This window comes from Syngnathus acus, chromosome 11, assembly GCF_901709675.1.
Source record: "Syngnathus acus chromosome 11, fSynAcu1.2, whole genome shotgun sequence".
In the NCBI taxonomy this organism is placed as follows: domain Eukaryota; kingdom Metazoa; phylum Chordata; class Actinopteri; order Syngnathiformes; family Syngnathidae; genus Syngnathus; species Syngnathus acus.
In genome coordinates this window covers 8458911-8482327 of record NC_051096.1, presented here as the reverse complement: position 1 = coordinate 8482327, position 23417 = coordinate 8458911, and the positions used below count along the sequence as shown (strand labels likewise).

At 47.7% G+C, this 23417-nt stretch overlaps 1 protein-coding gene across 4 annotated transcripts; it reads right to left on the bottom strand.

Moving 5' to 3' along the window:
• Positions 1 to 324: 324 nt before the first annotated feature.
• gatad2b (GATA zinc finger domain containing 2B) lies at positions 325 to 22911 on the bottom strand. Of its 4 annotated transcripts, none has more exons than XM_037263522.1 (11): positions 22783 to 22911; positions 7374 to 7767; positions 6563 to 6692; positions 6318 to 6449; positions 6123 to 6251; positions 5242 to 5400; positions 3714 to 4089; positions 3095 to 3297; positions 2916 to 3023; positions 2058 to 2193; positions 325 to 1978 (listed from the first exon to the last, which is right to left on the bottom strand). In XM_037263522.1, the coding sequence occupies exons 2-11, from the start codon at positions 7760 to 7762 to the stop codon at positions 1842 to 1844; spliced, it is 1899 nt and encodes a 632-aa protein (XP_037119417.1). In that variant the 5' UTR covers positions 7763 to 7767; positions 22783 to 22911; the 3' UTR covers positions 325 to 1841. The 4 variants fall into 4 exon arrangements, with proteins under 4 accessions (XP_037119417.1, XP_037119416.1, XP_037119414.1 ...); XM_037263519.1 differs by having other exon boundaries at positions 1842 to 1978; positions 2058 to 2268; XM_037263520.1 differs by lacking the exon at positions 22783 to 22911 and adding an exon at positions 9610 to 9718 and having other exon boundaries at positions 1842 to 1978; positions 2058 to 2268.
• Positions 22912 to 23417: the final 506 nt, after the last annotated feature.

The window sequence follows — 23417 nt, the reverse complement described above, 5'->3', positions numbered from 1 at the left end:
TTTTGGCCGTGGATCCTTCCTGCTACCGTCCGATTTCCAATTCGGATTCCGCTTGGATAAGTTTAGACTCGGATGAAGACATTTGGGTGAAGTAGTCATGCTTCCTGGTCGGCTGGGTCGAATACACGGCAAGAGGGAGCAGTGACATGCAACTTGAGGGAGGTCACATTCCAACATTCCAAGAGCAACCAAGCCCGAGAACATTACAGGTAAACCAGAAAAGCTGTGACTCTTAGATAGGCCCTAAGCCAGCTTCCAGACCTTAAGAGACTCTTCATTGTAACATTCTTTTCCTCATTTGTTTTTTTTTTGTTTTTTTTTTTTGGTAAAAAAAAAAAAAAGAAAAAAAAAAAGTTTTTTTTTTTCCCCAATTGGAAATATGCAAAGTGCTCCTCTGGAGTGAGGCAACTTGTGCGCACAACATGCACACAATGATTGATCCATGTCTCTCCCATAAAAGATATAATCCACATCCTTTGTTTTCTCCCTCTGACGCTAGGTATCTATACATAATCCTTACAGATATTTTTTTGTCTTTAGCTTTGTTGATTATTATCGTCTCCCGAAGGCAAATACCTCTCAGGTCTGCCAACGTTTCAAGAGGAGACGCCGCAAAAAAAGAAAAGAAAGAGGCAATATTGGGGGTCGGGGAAGGTTTCGGGTGGCGGCGGCGGCTTTCGAATCACAAAATATAATCCCAAACATAACAAACTGAAAAACCAGAATTCAACATTTGTAAGTACAGAATCTGGTTTGGATGCACAAAATGTGCTTCCACCTTCAAGAGTGGAGTCCTTTTTCACATTGAAAGAACATGTGACGCCAAAAACCAGCTGAGCTGAGCTGAGCTGAGCTGAGCTGAGCTGAGCTGAGCTGCTGGCTACAAAGCGTCCAGTCTGTGCATAACCGACGGTGGGCTCGGGTTCGGTCGGGGTCTTAGTGGAAGCAGGAGGGTCAGTCATCGCATCCGCTTTGTTAAGCCTCGTTCCTCAATGTTTTCTGATTGAGTTGCAAAGCTCCTCTGGAGTGTGCGTTGTTCTGATGGAGCTGCATCGCTCAGTCCAACTACTGTCCCGTCCGTCCGTCTGTCCGTGTTTTACAGAAGAGCAGATTTGGGCCACCCGCAAAGCGCCGACCAGCAAAAGGAAAAGGTTTGATCGCTTGAGATACTTCTGTCTGACAGTCATTTTCCGTTGGATGGAGGGGATTCAATACTTTGGATGATGGATGCTGTGTCACTTTGATGATGACAATGGGGATGCTCTGTCCTCAGTGTGGTGTGTGTGCCATGGTAGCCTTCCTCTTCATTTGGAACCAAACATTTCGGTGTCCTCCACGTTAGAACCAAGCTCCGACGTTGCATAGTAACCACCCTCTGTTGATCTTCTGTTACTAGCAACACTCCAATCCAAGCTTCAAACAAAAAAAAAGGGGCCCTACGATGATTTGAGCGTCACTTCCTTATGTGAAGGAATGACAGCAGAGAAACATAAAATGACACTTAAAAAAAGGATAATAGAAAAAAAAAAAGAGAAGGAGTTGCATTTCAAATAGTGCGATAAGAATGGGAATTATAAATGGCAACAATGCTAATTGGAATTTGAGATGTGTTGACGTTTTATTGTCTTTGCGTGACTTTTGAATGGGTCAGTTGAAGGTAGGCACATGGACAGGCACTGCATGCGATGGAGGGGAGGGGGCGGGGCCTCGGGGCCAGGTATTGGCTGATGGTGGAGTGCTTCCATGTGGGGTAGGGCAATAGGGCAATAGGGCATAGGGCAATAGGGCAATAGGGCCCAGCCCGGCCCGGCCCGGCCCGGCTCGGGTGTCCTCAGAAGGGCTCATTTCTGTCCGGTGATGGACTGCGATATGGATCTGGGTGGGATCATGTCCAACAGGTACTCTCTCTGCCGGTCTGCTAAGGTGGAGCTCTTGTGGGCACCGACTGCCGCTGGGTTCAGATAGGCGATATTTAACCCTGTGAAAGGGGGGGGGGGTTATCATGTACAAAATTGACAATCGAAAATGAATGAAATAATTGAAAAAAAATTGCAAACCTGGGATGTTATAGATCTGGCGCCGGCTATCATGCTGCAGTCTGCTGCTGCTACTGCTGCCGCCGCTTCCGCCGCTGCCACAGTGCTTTGCAGCGCTCATCCCCATCAGGCTGCTGGCCACTGACAGCTGAGAGGCCTGGGCGAAGTTAGACAGGACACCCCGCGCAGAATTGGACAGACTTCTCTGCATGGAAGCTTGAGGTTGAGGAGCCTGAGTAGAAAAACAAGTGCAAGCTTGGTTGCAGTGAAGCGCCCAGGCAGCCACGCAGGCAGGCAGCCACGCAGGCAGGCAGCCACGCAGGCAGGCAGCCACGCAGGCAGGCAGCCACGCAGGCAGCCAGCCAGGCAGGCAGCCACGCAGGCAGGCAGGCCTAAGTGAGTTGAAATGGGGCCAAAGCAGCGGATTTGCTGGCCAAAGCTACACTGTGACAGTGTCATCGTGAAGCTAACCTGCTTCATTGCCGCAGGCTGCGCGCAAACAGTAGCGTAACGCACCGCTCGGCTTGCTCAGGTGAGTTTCAACCGGATTAAACCGCCTGCTTGCAGTACAACAGAACGCAAAACTTGCTCGGGTGAGTAGAAACCGGACAAAGCCAGTGACGGCAATGACGCAGGTGCGTTAGTTGGTTTGACTAGCAAAGCTTGTTCTGCATGTTAAAAGGCATTTGAAGCACAGTCAAAATTGTTTGTCTTGCAAAAATTTGGAACTTGTTTTACTAGGGGTATATATCGTAGGTTATGTGGCCCCATTCACCTAAGCCACTAATGAAGTGCTTAGAAGAGACACGATTTGAGTTAGTCAAGAAAGAAAACTGGCGTGCGCTTCAGAGGCCAGCCGCCCGCCCGCCCGCCGCGTACCTGGCGCAGAGCATGATGTCGGATCAGGGAGTCAGTCTTGGAGGCGTTGGGTCCGCTGGGGGCCGAGCTGGGCGAGAGGGCCGCTTGCTGCAGCCTCTGTTCAATCTCCTGAAATGGAAGAATCACATGTTTGGTGTATTTGCAGCAGGTCGAACCAAACAAAGCGCTTTGACGCTGACCTGCTCCTGCTGCAGGGCCTTGACAAAGGCATTCTTCAGCCTGTTGGTGTGCTCTGCCTTGAGAGCCTTTTTCTGATTGGACATCATGCACTGCTCGCAAAGGATTCGCCCGCTCTTCTCCTGCTTCCAGTGGGGGGTGAAATCAGTTCGGCACTGGGCGCAGAAGAAAGGCTCCATGCGGGAAAGCGTTCCTCGCAGCTTGCCTGTCCGGGAAAGTGGAAACAGCGACTTGCATAAATCATTAGAGCCAGCTAATATCAACTACCATCTTGACAGAAGAGTGACCAAAAACACCATCCGTCCGTCCGTCCGTCCGTCCGTCCGTCCGTCCGTCCGTCCGTCCGTCCATCCATCCATCCATCCATCCATCCATCCATCCATCCATCCATCCATCCATCCGCCCATCCGCCCATCCGCCTTAGCAATCAATAGGCTAAAAATGGAGGAGCTGGTGAAATGAGTGTAATGTCGCCATCTGCTGGCCATGAACAGAAGTAGAAGAAATGGATTCGGCATTCAAAGGAGATTGGTCACTTTTTCGATGGACTTAAGTTTCAAGGAGGAGAAGGAGCCTGCCTGCCTTTGTGTCATTTCCTTGCTTTGGTCATCACAGGCTTACCCTGACTGTCGAGAACACTTTGCACCACCTCCTCCAGGCCCACCATGTAGATGAACTCGCTGTTTGCGGCCGACGGTAAGAAGTGGAGGAGTGGGGCGGGGGGTTTGGGAGGTGGGATCTCCAGCAGCGTTTTCTCCAGCTGCTTTCTCAGGGCGAGCTTGGCAGCAGCCTGGCTGCTGGCTTGGTCGGCCATGGAATTCAGCCCTCCGCTGGCAGAGCCGGACAGATTGGACGGGCTGACGGCCGAGGCTCCGCCCAGGCTGCCCGCCACCCCGCTGGCCCCTGCCGCCGCCGCTGCCGCCGCTTGCATGTGGGCGAGGTTCATGTACATGGCGCTGGAGCCAGACCGCTGCGATGCCGCTACCTGCTGGCTGGCCTGCCGGGGGGGGGGGGACGACAAACGCAAACATTGGTTGGCCTCAATAATAACAGCGCTTGTCAGTATCAAATACAAAAATGTCAGTCCTAAGGTTTTTCATTTGTACTACCGTTTCTTCACGACTGACTGGTTACTTTGAAGTCTGTGCTTCCACTTGACTCCATAGCGTGAGTACTTTTGCCACATGTGCACGCAAATAGGAGAATGAGCTGAAGACTAGAATGCCTTGAGAATGACACTCGGCAGACATAGTAAAGCATACGTATATCTATCGTTGTGATCTCCGTGGCGCCAACCTGATTGTCTGCTGAAAGTGATGAGATTTTACAGCTCACTAGATTCATCACTCGCTTTAACAAGTTTGCGTCGCAATTAAGGTTTCAAGGCCCATCCCCAATGCTATGGTCATAAAAAATGACAAGACGACGACAAGGTGAATAAGTCATTTTTTTGGGGTGATTTTTCACGTCACAAGGAAACGTTGAACATGCCACAAGAAAAAGTACAGGTCCGCCGCCGCCACCTCGAATGAACCCCGACAAAAACATTGTCTGTCTGTCTGTCTGTCTGTCTTTGAAAATAGCTGCAGTTGTTCTCCGCTTCTAGCATGAATGCGGCTTGCCAAAAGGAAGCACTGAACAATCCGCCAGTTATTGTTGCCTTCCGCTTTGAGGGGCACTCGGATACGTTTGCACGCACTAAAGAAAAGCAAACTACAGCGTCCAACAGCTCCAATCCAATCCAAGTAAACAACTTCTTCTGGGCATGTTTGCAAAATGTGCACAGAGACTCTGCTATTGAAGTTCCAAGTTCCTGTTGCATACGTTCGTTCGTTCACTCGCATGGATCCGACATTGCTCAAGTTCACCTCACGCCTCTGTATTCCCGAGGATCTTGAGTTGTCTTGAAACAGAAGCAAGCGGTGAGGAGCCACTATGGAGGCGGGCGGCGCTATAGTCAACTCACTGCCTCTTCTCTTTTTACCGCTCACCAGTCAAGTATCACGCGGATCGTATGCGCCGCAATTGAAATAGGACTTCTTCATTTTGATTGGATTTTGATCAGAATGAAAAGAGTCCATCTGATGATGCTGTTGACATTGTTCCCTCCTGATTTGTCGCTTGTAAACATTTTTCAGGTCAGCCTTACCTGCTGGTAGCTAACAGCGTTGCCCATGCTGGAGCGACCCATGCCAGGTTTGGAGAGGCGCTGTCCTTGCAACGTGGCAGGATTGGGGGCGATCACTCGCTGGGACATGAGCATCGGTGGCAGGTTGGCATTGGCTCCCGACCTGATGACCGTGTGACCCTGCCCAAAGGGAACATTCAAAGTTTCTCCTCTATACTTTGACACGGTACACAGTTACATGGAGTATGGATGTATGTATGTATGTATGTATGTATGTATGTATGTATGTATGTATGTATGTATGTATGTAGTATGTATGAGCAGCAGTAGCAGTAGGAATAGTTGGAGGGGGACGCAATACCAAAAGAGGCCAGCAGAGGGCAGAAAGTGCTTGATGAATCGACTAGCAAGCAAGCAAGCAAGCAAGCAAGCGGTGCATCATAGTAGATACAAAATGAGCTGACAAGACACCACACACACCCACACATCATGCGCGCGCACACACACACACTGAATATTTAATACAATCTCAACATGTAATGGAGGAGCAGCGCTACATATTACAAGAACAAAGGCTTGCAGCAGGAGATGGGCTCATTAGCGCTCCCACACGCACTCAGAGAAATTCATTACCATCACATGGTCTAAAGCAGATACACAAACGATTATATAAGGCAATGGTACAGTACGGTCATTGAGACAAACACAAAGGTTGAGGTCCAAGCTTTTTTTCTCCTCACTATGTGTCGCGTTCAATGGTAAACCATCAAATTGACTGCGTTTTGGAACAATACGAGCATTTTCATGGCGAGGACGCATTCCGACAACCTAATCCTATGGAGCTAACAGGCCTGGTTTTCTGCAGAAAGAAGAGAAAAGTCTGCAACGCAGGTATCACTAACCTGTGCGGTCCGGAGGTTCTGGGGCTCCGGGTTGTGCATGCCCGGCCGTACCGGAAGCTTCCCCAGTCCAGAGGAGCCGTGGATGGAAGGAGAGTGGCCGGAAGAGGCGGCGTTCTGGACCACCGAGACCTGCGCGCGCATACACGTCTGTAAGTACGTTCGTTGTCCGAAAGGCAGAAAAAGAAATGCTCTGACCTTCTGCACCACGTTTTCCTTCTGCATTTGACTCTGCCGGAGCTTCTTAAGCAGCACCAGGCGAGCCTCCTCCAAACGCAGCTCCTCTCTCAGAGCTTTGATCATCTGCTGTCTCTCTTCTCCCGTCTTACCCTGCAACATTCACGTGCGAGCAAACATTTGATCCTGTAAAGTGCCACGCAGATGATTTATCGCTGCAATGTTCGATTGGCACAAAATGAAGTCAATGACTTTACCACTTTTACCTTAAACATGTCCAGGTTGGCATGGTTCAGGCGCTCCTCGGGGCGAGGCGTCGCTCTGGGACTGGACGCCTCGTTGTCGGACAGAATGATGACGTCCGGGGATGGAGTTCGTCTGTCGTGCTCGGCGTCGCTGAGTGACAAAAAGAGAAGCGCCGCCGAGCACGTCGGGACACGTGAGGAAAAGGCGCGTCGGCTTTCCTCTCCGTCCCATCGGCTGGCCGGTTGGACGGCCGCTATGATGTCACGGCATTTACGTAAGCGCTTTGGGCCGATTGGCCCCATTACTTCAATGAAAAGTTGAACTGCAGTTGAGAGGAAATCATTAAGGCTCCATCTCAAACAGCCGACGACTCACTGAGAACCTTTCAGCATTAATACGTATGCTGAGACACCGATGAAATAAATGTGCTTTATTTTGCCGGGCTTCCCTATTTGATCATTTGACAGGAGCTGAGGCACGGTACGGTACGGTGTAGCCAAAGCACTCAGACTTGGAGTTTGGAAGAATTGCTTCAGTAGCAAGAATTTGGCCTGCATCAGAACATGTACACTTTGTGCGATCCAAACCCACTCGTGCCCTTTCAAGTGACCAACCATGCAGTGAGGCTCGTGTGAGTGGCATTATAATGTGTCTCTCACAATCAACAGTCGTGGCCACCGCACGCATCTTCTCTTCACACATTGGACCGTATATTAAGTAGTTGTCGTCGGCAAGTGAGCGTCACGTGCAGGCACAGGGAATTTCAATGACTTGCCATTTGACACGGAGCTCAAAACCCTAACAAACACTCTTTCAAATTGAAACGCTCACCATCTGCGTCCCGCACTCATGTCCACTGGCTCGTCCAGGATGTTCTCTTTGCCATTCTTGCCGGATCCACCGTGTCCGCCGCCGTGTCCTCCCAGTCTCAGACTGCCATTTAGCTTCTCCTCAAAAGCGGCGGCGGCGCCCATGAGGCTCTGATGATGGAGCGCGCTGGCGCCGGGGCCCTTTGCGTCCCCCAGAGGCCCGGCGACCTCCAGGGCCGCCAGGTCAGCCAGATCTTTGCGTTTGAGCAGCGCCAACATCTTGAGGCGCTCCATGGCCTCGTGGCCCTCCATCTTGAGGCGCTTGGCCAAGGCCTCCTCTCGCTCGTTGGGCGACTCCAGACCTCGCTTCAGCAAGTTCAGCCGTAGCGCCTCCTCGGACATCTGCTCCATCCCGCCTGCCAGGAGAAAATCAGGAGAGCCCCCTTTAAGCCATTTTCCGTCTTGGAGTAGTACTACAATGGAGCGGCGGCGATGATGACAAATGCATCGATGAGTAACGCACGCTCTCGTATTGGGTGACATGTTCCGTCACTCGATTTGCGCCCCCGCATACCTGGCTTACAGTATGTGCCCAAATGACTCACAAACACGGACGGCGATGAAAACAATCCTCCAAAGAGAACAATACAGTTCAATGAACCTCCGGTCTGAACGAGCAATGAGTCATTTTGGTAAATGACCGACTTGAAAAGATTGAATCGTGTATAAGCAAGCGTTCTATTTCCAGTCTGCGCTGTAAGAAATCACGGATAATCAGAAAATACGAGCAGCTGATCATTCAGACAGAAGTGGGCTAAATAGAGCGTGCTAATAATAGCTTGGAACTCTGAACTCGACAGTGATGAAGATTGGGATTTCCGCTGTGAGGGAAAATGCCCTTACTTGTACTTGCCAATACGGGCCCCATATACCTAGGGATATATTTGAACAAACGCTGATGATGTGACGTGGCAAATTCAATCGAGAATAACAGCAAGCCAATGAGCAAAAAGGAGTTTTCAAATGTGCGCGTCTGGGATTGAAGTGGGGCTCAATATGGACCTGAAAGGAGACAGTGTCATTTAGGCCAAGCTACCTCGAGCAGCCAAACGCCGGCCATTCCTTACATTGACATAGTAAGTGCTGAGACACGCTGCAGGTAGCTGTATCCCATGACAAAGGATTATATTGCAGGTCAAAGAAGAAGATGCTGCTGCTGCTGTCAGTCGATAGCTTTTCATGACAGTGTTATCAATACATTCCATGCTTTGCCCCAATCCATCCATCGATGGATCGATCGTGATGGCTTACGTTTTTTCACTTGGCCCTCCTTTGACTTTTTCTGGCATCAACTTTCTCCTCGTTAATGATTCCACAACAAAGCCTTCCTTCCTTCCTTCCTTCCTTCCCTGTTACTAGCAATTCATTTGTGACGCAGTGGTGCTCGCCTCCATTTGCTGGGAGAAAAACAGGAGAAGCTGGCGCTCTCTCTGCTGAGCCTCCCTCCACCTTTAATGAGCGCCACTGAGAATGGCGCTGATGAGCCAATCAGGGACGACCTTGTGTTGCACGTCAGTAACTGGCACCCCCCCCAAGCCTCCTCCTGGCGGCCATCGCCACCGCCACCGCCTGCCTTTACATAATATAATGACTGTTTCAGTCAGCTGCTACACAAGACACACACACACACACACTCTTTCTCCTCGACCCCACCCACCTACCCAGCCACCCATCCTGTCTCATAATCCCTCCCACCGCCATGCACTCAGCCCAGCCCAGCCCAGCCCTCCCTCCCTCCCTCCACCTTTGGGCACTGTGCCAGGCCAACGCAATAAAGAAAAAGAAACACAGCTTGGAAGAAAATGAAAAAAAATACACATATATGGCAGGGGTGGAGGGAGGGCCGACCGACCGACACGGTGCTACTTTTTGTCTTTTCGTAAATCACAGGTCCGGGTGGCACAGGTAGACCTCTCCATCTTCAAAATGGACTCGTCGGTGCGGCGGCGACAGTGCACGGAGAAGGTCATGGTCGTAAAACAGAAGAGAAAGGACGTCTGGAGACTCCAGACATCCACGTAGCGCGCAACATTCCGACAGACGGCAGCGTTTTGTAACCCCTTGCTCTGTTCCAGCTGTATAGTACCACAAAGAAACCCCTCCCTGCTCCTCTCTCTCTCTTTACCCTCCCCCAATTCCTCAAACCACTCGTCTTTTCCTCCCCCTCTGGTTGACTGTAAAAATAAACACATGCTTACTTTCAGGGCCCCTTACATGTAGCCACGGCTCAGGGCTTCATTTGTTGGCGTTCCACGGGCCAATCAGGAGTGCCCGCCGACTTTCTGTGTGTAGACGTGTGCACAGCCATGTGTGACACGCACACCATGCTGGCAGAGGAGAGGAGGGGGTGGGGGCTTTATTAAAAATAATAAAAGAGTGATAGAGCCACAATACCCCCCCCCCCCCCCCATACATGCATGCAAGTTTTTTTTCCCCCATTCCGCTTGCTGTCCTCGCATGGCTTTGTGTGCAAGCACGCGCACACGGGTAAAAAGGAGACAGGGATGGCAGCTCTCTTCTGACATAATGCCAAATCTTAATTCCCTGGCAACGCATCCCCCCCACCCCCACACGGCATTCTTTATGCACAGCGCTGACTGTTGATCAGATGGCTGCTACTAAAATGTCGTCTGCACAATTGAACCGGGGCGCCCTTCCTGGGAAATAAATGGCAAAGATCAGCCTCTTGTCCTGGTGTCTTGTGGTGGTGGTCAACGCCACACGGGCAGCGTGCCAGCTGACGGAGCCATTTGCAAGTGCAATGTGGAATCTGCTGCTCATTTCACGCATGGTCTGCATCACGACAATTTATTTGGCTGACGCAACTCCAATCCTCCCAGTCCGCCTTCTGCCTCGCCACCACCTCAATCCCTGGTTTGTCATCAGGGAAGCGTTCCCTTTCGCTTTTTAACGGCTCGCTTCATCTGCTTAAGCGCAGGGGCCCGGCCAGATGTATCGCACTCCACTTACTAACCTTCTGCCAAAAATAATAATAATAAAAATAATAATTAAAAAAAAAATTAAATGCACCGGCTGAGTCAGTGTCACATCCCCCCCCCCCCCCCCCCCCCCCCCCATTTATGCAGTTATTCCTTCTGGTGTTGTCGTTTGCTGGTCGTGGGCATCTGCTGTGGCCGTGAATCCAAAACACTAAAAAAACGCAAACTGTTTGAAAGCGGGGAGTGACAGTGGAGAATAACGTTGCTGTGCAGGTTAAGCTATCTAATGTAGCACGCGTGTTTATCTTTTGCATTCACCCTGGTAGGGTCACGGGTGAGCTGGGGTCAATCCGGCTTAACCCAGCCAATAGCGCTCTTTAAATATGACAATGACAAAAGTGCCTACCCCAAAAAATAAAGCAAGCAATCAGAATGTGGAGTGTATTTATGAAGTGACTGCACAGTACATTTCCAGTCATCCTGCTTTGTTTACTTCCTCTGTATTCTTGCACAGTCGGGCTGCGTAACAGTAGTACGATTCAAATATAAACATTGTCAACAGAGGCGCAGATTTCTTCTTAGGTCTCTCTTTGACTTGAAAGTACAAAGTAGGGTGGCACTCACTTCCTAGTTATCCACCAATCAGCAGCCAGCCCCGACATTTATATGATGCGTTCATGGACTGTTAATATTCATTTGCCTGACACCGACCGGACCGACTCTTGTCCTCTGTTTCTCCAGCATCCAAGTGTTTGTTTGTTTTAAAACGTCACCACTTGACCCAATGAATGACTACAGCAGGTTTGACTATTCTAGGCATTTTTGCATTTGTGTACTGATGGATTCCAGTGATAAGGTGAAATCCAAATCCTAGCTTTGAAAATGATTTGGAAAAGCAGCACAGTACATTACATTGTTGAAGGTATTCCAATGGAGCCATTACCAGTGAGAAGATCTATCTTTTGATCAGGTCTCGTGTTTTATGCATGATTTTTTTTAGCAATGGCAAACCATGATCAGATCAGTGCGGTTATTTGGTAAATGGATTGGTCATGTCGAAATATCCCAAAGCAAATGAACTCCACCCACCCTGATGTGCTAAAATTGAAGTGCAATGCCGGTCCCATAAAAATAGGTTGAACACTTTTGCAACTTTTATAAAAATGCCAAGCAATGGATAGATACATTGTTTGACAGCAAAAGAAATCTTGAACACCGACCGTGCAAGAAAAAGGTTTTGCTGAGGTGATGTGTCAAGGACAAGCTGGGAAGACTCCCTCCCAAGTTCAGGGCTGCAAAACTAAAACAATGCCATTTTGTTCTCACAGCTCAAGGAACAAGAACGTTTCTGTTTTTGCAAAGTAAGCCGCGTCATGCTTCAGTGTTTTATGTCCAATCTTCATGAGCACGTTTATTTCGAGATATACCATAGCTGAGTTTTACTTAAGCTTCTATTAGAGTCCACAAAAGTTCAAATGTAACTTAAAACATTGTTAATACATCAAAAAAAGGTTACTGATGAAAACAGATTGGACTCAGGCATATATATGTATATATATATAAAAGAAAATGTTTTTTTTTCTTCTTTTTTTGAAATTAGAACTGTGAAGCTGACAATTACAATCCACATGCTCCAAAATGTATAACATTTCATCCATTTCCAAAAAGAAAGTACAAATCCGTTCAACTGAATGAAAGTTTGCTAAATTTCCCCCGATCAGCAATCATTTAGCCCATGTTCAGGGAGCTTGGAGTAGATTGTGAGAATATCAATAAAAAGCAGCCATAAAGTGGCGGATGTACAAAAAGCCTGTTTGCATTGATGCACAAATCAATGAAAGACAGCCTCCATGAAGTTGTCCTATTACGGCCGTAAATTTCCAACATTTCAGACAGATGGCCAACACCCTTTTTTTTGGCAAGTCCAAGATGAAATGTTGCAGCATTACTATAGACTGCATGGAGAGTTCTTTTCCCAAAGCCCTGGTGTGCATCGCAGTGCTGGAAGACATTGCAACACAACATAAACCTCTCAGCTCAATTAAACATTAATGATAAGAAAAAAGAAAAAAAACATCATGGGAAATAGATTCTTTTTCTTTCCGTATCCTTCAGTTGGGTCGACAATTTAGCTAGAAGTGGCCAATTAAAGATCACAAGTTTGACTGCGATGACATGCACAAGATGGCCGCCAAATCCCCTGAGATGCCTCAAGCCTCCGATTAACAGTCAGCAGCAGCAGCATCATCATCATCATCATCATCATCATATAGGCCAGCGCGAAAGCCGCACTGCATTCTCCGCCGCCATATAGGTCATGTTCAGCAAAGAGCTTTAGGTGGCTGCACGGCGGGTCAAATAGGGTAAGGGATGTTTGTTGTGCACATGCTCAACACTGTCTTTCTTATTTTGCGCCTTCAAAATAAATAAATAAATCAATACAGTGTGTCTTTGTGTGGGGGCATCTCCTCTGTGTCTGATCCCGTGGCAAACACAATCAACGGGTTATGAGATGACAGTTGTGATGAGCCAAAATAACGATGCTATCTGGAGGCTGGGGTTCATGGGCGCTTTGCTTTTACTTATTAGTTCCACTTAAGTTAGAACAGCGTGTCAATGTCAACAATAGCCGAGACGATAATGCCGTGTCGGTCGTAAAACCCAAACTGAGAATTGAAGAAGGATTCTTTTGGAAGCTATAGTAGTTCCTGTGCAACATGCTGCTTTTTTTGGTGACACACAAAAGGTGGCGGCGCGCTTGAGCGCACTTGACTTCACCTGGTGCAAGCGTTGCGTGCGTGCGTGCGTGTGTGCGTGCGTGCGTGCAGCTCATCCACTTCACGGGCCTTTGAAAATGGGCTAGAGTACTGGATGCATGCAACAATCCAACCAGGATGTGTTGTCATCTTTCCTCCTACATCATCATCACCATCATCATTGATAAGCTCCACAAAATAGGAACAATCACAACAATTCTAAATGAGTCACAACGTTTGGAACGGAATCCTTTATCCGCTCGTAACGCTGCGAAAAAGTCCTCATTGATTGATTTACCTTGAACTAGCAGCAGCAGCAGCAGCAGCAGCTAATTGCTTGTTTACGTCGCGGCAGTCGGCCATTTTAAGATTCCCAATCTGAGGATTGATTTGAAGATGGAATCTCTCTCGCACCTATTTAGTTTCCATCCATCATTTTTGCAGCAGCCCTTTTCAGGATGTGCTTGCTGTCTGTCCCAACACATACGGGACCAGTTAAATAGCACAAAGCGTGACTTTGATGTGGCTTTGGCTTCCCCCAAATTATAGGCACCATCTATTTATTTTCTGAAAGGCAGATATGTTTGCTTGCCACTTCCAGTAAGATTTCATTTGGTGCCTGCAAAATGTTCCATGGCGGAAAGCATCCGAGCTACCTTGAGCGCAAAACCTTCTTTCAAATACGGCGAGCTCAGCACTTTTGACACCTATTGCCAACAGCGCATGTCATCTGTTCGATTTGACAGCTCAAAGTACAAGTGATGACATATCTAAAGTGCTGTGGTGGACAGGGGAGGGAGGAAGGAAGGAAGGTGTCACTGTGCTGAAGCAAAGTAGTGCCAGACCACTGACCCAGTGCCAGTGTGATAAAGTGGAAGAGGTGAAAGAAAAGCATAGCCCATTGCTACAAGCATCACTTTGTTGTCAAAGGAGCAGGGGCTGGCATAGAAGAATGATTCCCACCTGCCGCCTATGAGATTCTCCGGCTTTTTACGAGCCAGATGAGGCAAAGGCAAAACCATTCGCCATCAATGCTCCACATTCGTAGTTTGACTGACTACCATGCGGCAATTCCAAAAAGGAAACTGGAGCTTTTTCAAGAGTTCGCTGGCTGTACATGACTTGGACTCATTTTGCTAGCAATTAGCTTGAGAGAGGCAAAAACATGCGAATTGTGAACTGTCAACAATCATGTGACGCTTCAGGAAAGCCCAAGTACTTCACAATCAAGGAGGAAAAAAAAAAAAAAAAAAAAGGGAGCGAAAATGATGACAATGTGAGGGATAAACCTTTGTGACCTTTGACCCTCACGCAAGGACAACGTGGGCAATTGCCAGAGCAGCGCAGGAAAATGTCATCAAAATACGAATAATCTCAAGGTAACAAGTGTCCCAAATCAAAGTATATTTTGTAATAGGGCTTTGCAATATGGAGGTCATACTGCATTAGCGAGCAGCAATTGCTATTGTACACAGGAAGTGCAAGACCAAACAGAAAGAAGCTTCGCTGAACATCACATTGACAGCATCACAACACGTGTTTGACAGTCACACCATCTTTCTGCTTCATTGATGCTATCTTTTTTTTTTCTCGTGACTCAGCAACAGTACACAGCTGAGAGGCCGACTGGCCGCCGCCGCTCAGGTGTGACGGACGGCAAAGTGCCGCAGTGTGTCGCTCATCTGTACGCGATCCTATGGGATAACAGCACACCGCTTCAGCTGCTGATTGAAAACTTGCGAGATCAAAAAGCACTTGTCGCGTGCCAACGGGATGCGCTGGCCGCCGCCGCCGCCAGTCCAGCATCTCCAGAGCAAATACCGGAACGTGCAGGCACGCGCAAAAAAAGCATCCTCGCACACAGGCCCGCCGGGCGCTTGCTGGGCACAGACAGACAGACAGACGGACCGACGAGGCTGTCGGGAATATGAGCAATATTAGCCATTTGCATACGTACGCACTCGTACTTGACGCTAATGAGGCCGATCAGAATGGCGCCCATAGCAACAAGGGCTGCAACTGTGGACCGAGCGCCAGTTGATGATTGTGATGCGGCTTCGGAGCCAATGACTATTGAGAAGTGTTTTCCCGTTGCCCAAAGCCATCAGAGACTTGGCGCCGTACATAAGTCACATCGAGCAGAACCGCAGCTAGATAATTACCTCCACCTTCACCTGCCATCCATGAATATACACACACACACACACGTAGAATGCAAAGCGCACTGGCACACACGTAGCGCACTGGCACACACCTTCCACTTCGCTCAGACACAACGATGCTCTTTATTTAACTAGACAACAGCTCATTGTGGGCGTTGCTATGACAACTAGTCGTCTATTTTTAAGCGGTGCCACTAATCAATTCCTGCTCTGCTGTCGCCTGAGGGGTGGGGGCGTGCTTGCGTGCAGGGGGGGGGGGGCAAAAGGGGGAGGAGGGAAGGCGGGAAAGAGGAGGGGTGACGGCGAAGTTGGAGACAAAGAGCAGAGGAAGTGAAAGAAGCCGAGCCAGCGTCTGGGCTGCTTTATCTCATAGCGACACACAGCAGAGGTCTTCATCCACGTCGCGTCGCAATCCGACACAGCCCAAATCATTCAGTCTACGAATCAATTAGTGGCCGGCGCTAATCTGATGGCTGACCATTTCACTTCAGCGTCATTTGCTGCATCTCCTCTTTGTTGCTCATTGTTGACTCAACGACTGATCAAGTGACAAACTGCTGGCTATTTCAATTATTCATTGGCTGCGGACCCAAAGAAAAGCGCCAAATGAAGCTCCCTCCAATTTTGCCAAAACAAACACACAAACCAATGGTGTCAAATGGATAGCGGGCATCAGGTGAATGTTTAGGTCAGTCTAAAGACGCCCTGCTTTGCTCGATGATAGGATGATAAAAAATACAGAAATCGACTCCATTAGATGAGATTTTGCTGAGCCAAGTCGGACTCGTGAATCCACGATTAAACTTCAAAGGAGGCTGATTTCAATGTAAATACAGTCTCAAGGCCATGTTTATTTAGCCTTTTACAATGCTTTCTATTGTCATCATAAAAGCGGTGCCGCTAGTGTCAATGTGCTCGTACAACAGAGTCACGAGTGTAAAAACACGAATTTACATTTCTGTAGTTGCATAAAATGTGTAACGTTTTTTACGAGGTGCAAAAAGACGGTTACGCGTTTTATTTCCCGCAGTTGCATTTTGAGGCGCTGCTGTATCGTAATATTGTCAAACGGAATTTGCAGCACTATTGAACTCAATCAGCCTTAAATTTGGAATGAATTACTTTTTTGGGGATACATAGCATTATACATGATTTGATTTCTGCTACCAGGTTATTGACAGTCTACTACAGTATTCCATTAGGCCATCTACAGTACGTTAGCATTAAGCTAGCATTTGTAAGTCCGTAACACAAAGTTGAAGAGAATTTGTATGACACAACATGTCATTCTCTTTGGGTTACAGTTCTTCTATGACAACAGTATAAGAAAAAAAAAAAGAAAATCATCTGCGAATGATACCAAAAAAAAAAAATAGGTGCTTGATTCTACTTACATTCATTATTGATATGATGGATTTCTCAATTCTTGAAAGAATTTCCAAGCGAGACAAAGGCATCACTCTCAACGTAGTCAGTCAATTAGCACAACAAGTTGTCTTGCACAGCCACTAAATGTGCAAGCTTTGCTCCCCTGATAGTCATGCCATGTGCTCAGTGCAGCTAGTAATGGTTGGTCCCTTTCACCTGGTGAAAAATAGAAGCGCCTCTATTAAATTTGCACGCATTACCTTGTTCACATCTTGTTGGAGATATCATACAGCCATTCTATTGTCAATTCCCATATCAATCAGATGCTGACAGCCAAGCCTTTTCGTTGCACATCTTTTGCCCTTTCACAATCCTCAAAAGGGATGAAAACAATGTCTAGAGGAAAACAACAACTATATTTCAACATTATTGCAAAGGTAGGTGCATAATACTGCAGTAACTCATTTGGAACCTTTTACAAGTCATGATTGAAAAAGTAAAAGTCTTTTAAGGCATTTGTGTTAGCATTAAGCAGCGCAAGCTTTGGTTAAACACTGACAACTCTTTCCACTGTGCTTGACATCTTCCTCTGGTTTATTGTTCCAATAGTTCTGCGTATGATGAAGAACGAAAGAAAGAAAGAAAGAAAGAAAAAGAAAGAAAGAAGAAGAAAAAAAAACGATCCAAAGGTAAGCGACACATCACAAAAAGGGTTGAGAATTCAGAGCAATGGCATTTCGATGAATTCTTATGCAACTCGGTGTGTCATTTCCTGTACTACATACTGTACCATTTAGCGCTTGTGTTGAAGTGGTGAAAAATGAATGCAGGAGAAAAAAAAAAAAAAAAGTGTCACAACACGCAACGCTAAGTAACGTGTCGAGTGAAAGCGTCAAATGCCCCCTTACATAATCAATAAGCCTACAATGGTCCTACAATGAAGCATTTTGATGAGTTGGGCACGCCGGTTGTATCGTCAGACAATGTGCGGCAACTGCAAGAGTATCGTGTTGCCTAATTTTTGGACAATTTATTTGTTTTTGCCTGGAGACAGAGAGTGCAGTCAAAACGCACTGAACCAGTTTAAGCCGGTTTGTAACCTCAGGGTATGGAATCATCTCTTAATACGTAGCTGTTAGTGGTCAGGTCGTCACACGGAGAGGGGGAGAGAGAGAGAGAGAGTGGGGGGGGAAAGGAAAGGAAAGGAAGGGGCAAAGGGGAGGGAGGAGCAGTGGCCCTGTGTTTTCATAGCAGAAAGAGGAAAATCTCTTCCTTGAAGAGCTGGCATTTTGACAGAGGAGGGAGAGCAGAACTTCAGACCACAGGGTGGGGCACTCACTGTTCCACCAGCCAAATGAGAGGAAAAGAAAAAAAAAAAAAAAAGGAAGCAGCGGGAACACGAGACATTTAGTCAGAGCCAGCCACTCGGAGGTAGCGGGGAGATCTTCAAATAGGGCGGCCAGTAGGACTATCAATATCCTGCAGAGATAGAAATATGTCACACGCAAGTACGATAAGACAATGCCTTTGGCACGTTACGCTCGGCGCCCATGTTTACATGTTGGACGGAGGTTAACATTTCTGTGGGAGAGAAATAGCAACAATACAATTTGGAGCTTCTGGAGCAAAGACAAGGAAGGGGAAGGACAAAATACACACATACAGACGCTGGAGCTAAAAATTCCACCCCCCCCAAAATCATTTCAAAATCTAGGAGTGTGATCCAAATGATCATTTCAATAGCAGAAAATATGCTTTGGAGTTATAAGATGGGGGCGCACACTTTTGCAGCCTCGTTATCGCAAATGTTTATTTTCATTTCCCTTCTCAATTAAGTTTACATTAACAGTGGTACTGAAATGAAATGCGTTTGAACAGGCAGGGGTGTGTAAACTTTTTCTATCTACTGTACACAGACTGGATATCTACCGCAAGTGATTTATGAATCCATTGGAATACAAATTGTGGATGGGCACTTTCCAAACTCCGCAAGTGAGTAATGAATCCGTTGGAATACAAATTGTGGATGGGCACTTTCCAAACTAAATAACACAATTGAGGTCGGTGCAGTTTTTGACAAGCAAATGCTGTTGAATTTGGTCCTTTGAAAATTCAATTTCCCAGCCCTGCTTTGTGTCACAGTCAAGTAGCTTTGCCTCGTGCGTCAAAACAAACAGCAACTAAGGAAGCGTATGATCTCCATATATACTATGATCATTTGTTCGCGGATAGAAAATGGCGGCCTATTTGATTCATATTTAGGGAGTTCATGAGTCATGCTTCTGACATGCACATTACATAATCATTTACTTGCTTTTAGACCTGCGTGTGTGACTCAACCGAGTGTGGAAAAAGAGCCAAGGACAACAATATAGAGACAAAAAAAAAAAGAAATCTTCAAGTCCCAGTCCCAGCCAGCCAGCCAGCGAGCGAGCGAGCGAGCGAGCATTAGAAGGATTTCATTGCTCCAAGTTGACTGAGGTGACCTTGTGCCTGGTTAAATGCTGCTGCACAGCAATGCAGCAATGATCTGCACCCTGCTTATTCACCCACTGGATTAGTCATAGCTGCACTGCTGCTGACTGCTGAAGCGTTTCTACTCGGACAAGTTAAAAAAAAAAAAAAGCCCAGGAGCAAACAGCTCCACTCTCACTCCAACCAACGCTTGACACTCTTTTCATTGACATCATACAAAACAATGAGCGCCCACCCTAATATGAAATGAGCTTTCTAATTAAGTGTGATTTTGAAACACATTTGGAAACAATGCCCAAAATAACACAACTATTTCGATGTGACGATACGGTCATCTTCTGCAATCTTTTTTTGTATGTCGAATCATAAAGATAGTGGGAACGTCATTTCGATTTCTTTGTGTGTCTTGCATGTGACGAAATTGACAATAAAGCAGACTTTGACGAAGTGAAACGGCGTATTCCCGACTCGGAACGCCAGCCAACCTACTTGGAGCTTTTGCCAACGTTAGCGAGCTCACGGATCTGCAAGTCCAGCCCACACATTGTGCTCTCGCTCCTCGTCAAGCACCCGACCGCAGAGACAAGATGCTTCCTTTAACGTCGCCACGGTCCAACGATGGCGGCGTAGTCAAAGCAAAGCAAAGCCGACGCCTCGCTCGTTAGCATAACCGCCGGCAAAAAGCTGCGTATGATTTGCGATGGGGCCTTGGCTTACAGGGGCGAGACGTGGCCATCTGCATTTTAAACGGCGCCCTTTTCGTTAGCGTCGCTACCGGCAAAACCCACAATGACCGTGTGAGAAGCGCCAAAGCACTCGTCGTGTATTTGGGTGACGTGGCATTTTTGAATGGCACTTGGAATGGCTAACGCTCATGGCTAAATCAACGGCTAAGCACCATTTGCGTACCGCACGACGACGCTTGAGTCGAGCTAAGCCTCATTGGGCCTTTGACGTGAAATGGGCACATTTCACGTTCAAGCGCTAATGCTAACCAAAGTGACGCCAGGTGCAAACATAGCTTTAAACAGCGCTTAGATGAGAAAGTGCTTTGACAGGTATGGTCAGAAGGGTTCATCCGTGCAACTACTAGAAGACTCTCTTACGCTGCTATCTGGCCCATTAATTCAGACTCGTGGCTGGCTGAAAATCAGAAGAACATGTTCTAACACCCCCTCCCCTCCCCTCCCCTCCCCTCCCCTTCCCTTCCCTTCCTCCCTCCACCAAGCCTTTGTCTCAGCATATCTGTGTCTCCAAATGACCACAATATAGCTCTTTTTAAGATGAGCCTATTTCAACTGCGCAAAAGACAATATTGGGCAGACATTGCGAGAAGGGTCATTCAAAAAAAGCATGGACTAGCTTGTCACTGTAAAGCATATCCAAATGAAGCGAGTGCCAACAAACACCTAGCAACCGCATCAAGACAAAAAATGGCCATTTGTTGTTTGTGGTTATTAAAAGCAGGATCCCTTGCAAGCAAAAAAAATAAAAAAGGACTTCCAGCAGGACACCTGGGGACATCCTTGCAGCGACTGGAACACAAATGCGGCACATTTTCCGTTTGGGGTTAGCTTACAGTAACACCACTTCTGTATTGCTGACGTTTTTATTTTTGGAAACGCTTTGCCTGTACTACTACAAAGCCATAAAGATTGCGCAACCTTGCGGTCGCTCAGACGACCAGTCTGCCTTACGCCATGGTTTCCTCGATCTTTTGCAAAAAAACACGGTGATTTTATTTTCTGCACAATGTTCAATGCACCCGCAAAAACATGGGACTAGTCTGGACTTCTGGAGGCCAAAAATGAAAAGGCGCACGCACGCACGCACACACATAGACAGAGTAAGGAAATGAGTAAGTAGTGGCTCTTTCCATTAGATTTGTTGACAATAAAATGGCAAACAATAGAGCATCCACGTTGCAACCAAACATGGCGGAAGGCAATCTTTTTTTTTTTTTCCACCTACAAAGGACAGGAGTGTGGGTGGGTGTATTATGGTTTGAAGAATCCAGCAGATGGAAAACTAATCCAACATCAGGACACAAAAGTCAGGCAACACCTCAAATGACTTGAGTAACCTCCACAATCTTGAAAAGTCCAGTCCATTTTGTCTCGCGTGGAAACATTGCTGTGGTTTACGAGCAAATGGTGCTGATTGGAACTGTCTTTGATTCCAAATAAAAGTGGCAATAACTGCCATAGAACACGTTGGGAATTATAATCATGACATCACATCAAATGGAGAACAATGGTGAACCTGTTATAGTTGTAACTTGTCAGGATGCAATGTCAAATGTTACCTGAACAGGCTATTATCATAACAGCTCCCTGTCATGATTGTTTAGTATAAACAGTGCAAAATCCAGGGGTGCCGAGCTGAGAAGAGGAAAAGACTCCATCATTGACAATCCTCCAGTTCATTCACTCTCCTCAACAGCAGGAAGCATTCATTCATACAGACCAAGCAACGATGGTGGTGTGGTGTGAGCAAAACAGGGCTGCAACTCCGATTTCTTGCTTGCACCAAAGGTTGCGCTGCTTTCTATTGATAAGGAAGTGCCCATTTGATGTTGAAAAAGAGCAGCTGCTAGGAAACGATAGGATGCCATTTGACACAAGTGCAGACAAGGAGTGACAAAGCAATGACAATCAGATTGGAGGTGTCAACTTGAGCAACCCTTGTCCGTTTGCCGCCATCGAAAAATACATTGACCAAAAGATAAAGTTGCCAAAAGGGATCTTTACGCCATCGACTTGACTTGGGTAGAGGCAGCAGCAGCAAAGGTGAAGCCATAGCTGCATTAAAGTGCACAATAATGGCCAGACTCCATTTAATATTGATTCCCTTTTGGTCTCTAAAGCCACATACATCTTGCTTAGTTTATCCGCCACTCTGGGAACAAATCAGCCAGCCCCTCGGCCCGGATCATTCATCGCTTGGCCCCTTCCAGTAAGATGTCAGGCAGCCATTTAGTAGGTGCATATGAACCCAGTTGAGTCTCCACGTAAATGGCTGATACATTTCGTATTTCCCCCTCCTTCCTAATTGCTGAGAGCCATCAGCAGCAGCAGCAGCAGCCGCCGCCGCCGCCGGCCTCCTCCCCAGCCAACGCGTTTAATCCGCCACTTCAAGCTGCTTTGCCTGTATAAAGCCATTCTAACGCCTCATCTCATCCCGGTGCTCTTTAAACGAGCATTAAGAAGTATTTGCAGGATCCGGGGCTCCGGTTAACCCCAAGAGACTCAGCATGAAACAATGAAGAGGACTGGAGGCATTCCGTTTCCATCACAAAGCAAGCAATCAACATCTTTCGCTTTGGATTTTTCGGAGGGCTTGCTTAAACAAGCATCCGCGTACCGCCGAGTCGGAAAGAAGCAAGACATTTTCATGGCCGTCAACGCTTCGAGGCGACGACGGCTGCCGCACGTCAGTGTCAAGCCGCATCAATGAATAGCAAAGCAAAGCAAAGCAAAGCAAAGGCTCGCTCGCTCGCTCGCTTGCGCTCTATTGTCTATCAGCATAAGCACCGGTAGCCAGCCAGCCAGCCAGCCAGCCAGCCGCCAGCCCAACGCCATAACAACAGTCCCGCCGCCGCCGCCGCTGTCATTTGAAAGCACCTCCTCTCCTGCTTGGAGCCCAGGCCGCGTTCGCATCCTCGGTCTCACCTGTGTCTCGCTTTCGCCTCAGTGTGCACCGTCTCCGGGTTCGCGCTCCCGTCCTGACGCGCTGGCTGGCTGGCTAGCTGCTGCGGATGATTCTCACCACCAGTCCCCGGCACCGGCAGGCGGCACTGAACCGATGATTGGGCCTAGCAGACGAGCGCCCCCTCCGTGGATCCCGAGAGACCGCTCATTGGTCAGCACGGCGCGCCGTGCGGCCCAGACAGGCGTCTGACTGGTCGCTCTTTTGTGATCCTGGCCGTGTTACAAATGTCATTGGGTGCCTGCCGCGTGTGGTGGAGGCTTCCGGACATCTGATTGGATAGTCATTTCCGCGGCGGAGTCAGCGAATCCACTCATTGGCTGATAGTAGTGTTGTTGTCTGCGTCTTAACTGAGAGCCATGTTCACGTAAGCAACGATTGTCGGAAATGGATCGGATTCTTTTCTGCATTTCCCTTCCAATTTCAACACGAGCGATGATAGCGAACACCAATGCAGCACATTCAAAGAAATGTATCGTTTTATTTTCCACTCATAAACGTATGAGCCGAGCGAGAGCAGGAGTGCAGATGGATGACAACGCTGTTACCTCGATCCAAATGAATTTAGAACATTCGTTTCACAAGTACATCTCCGGCG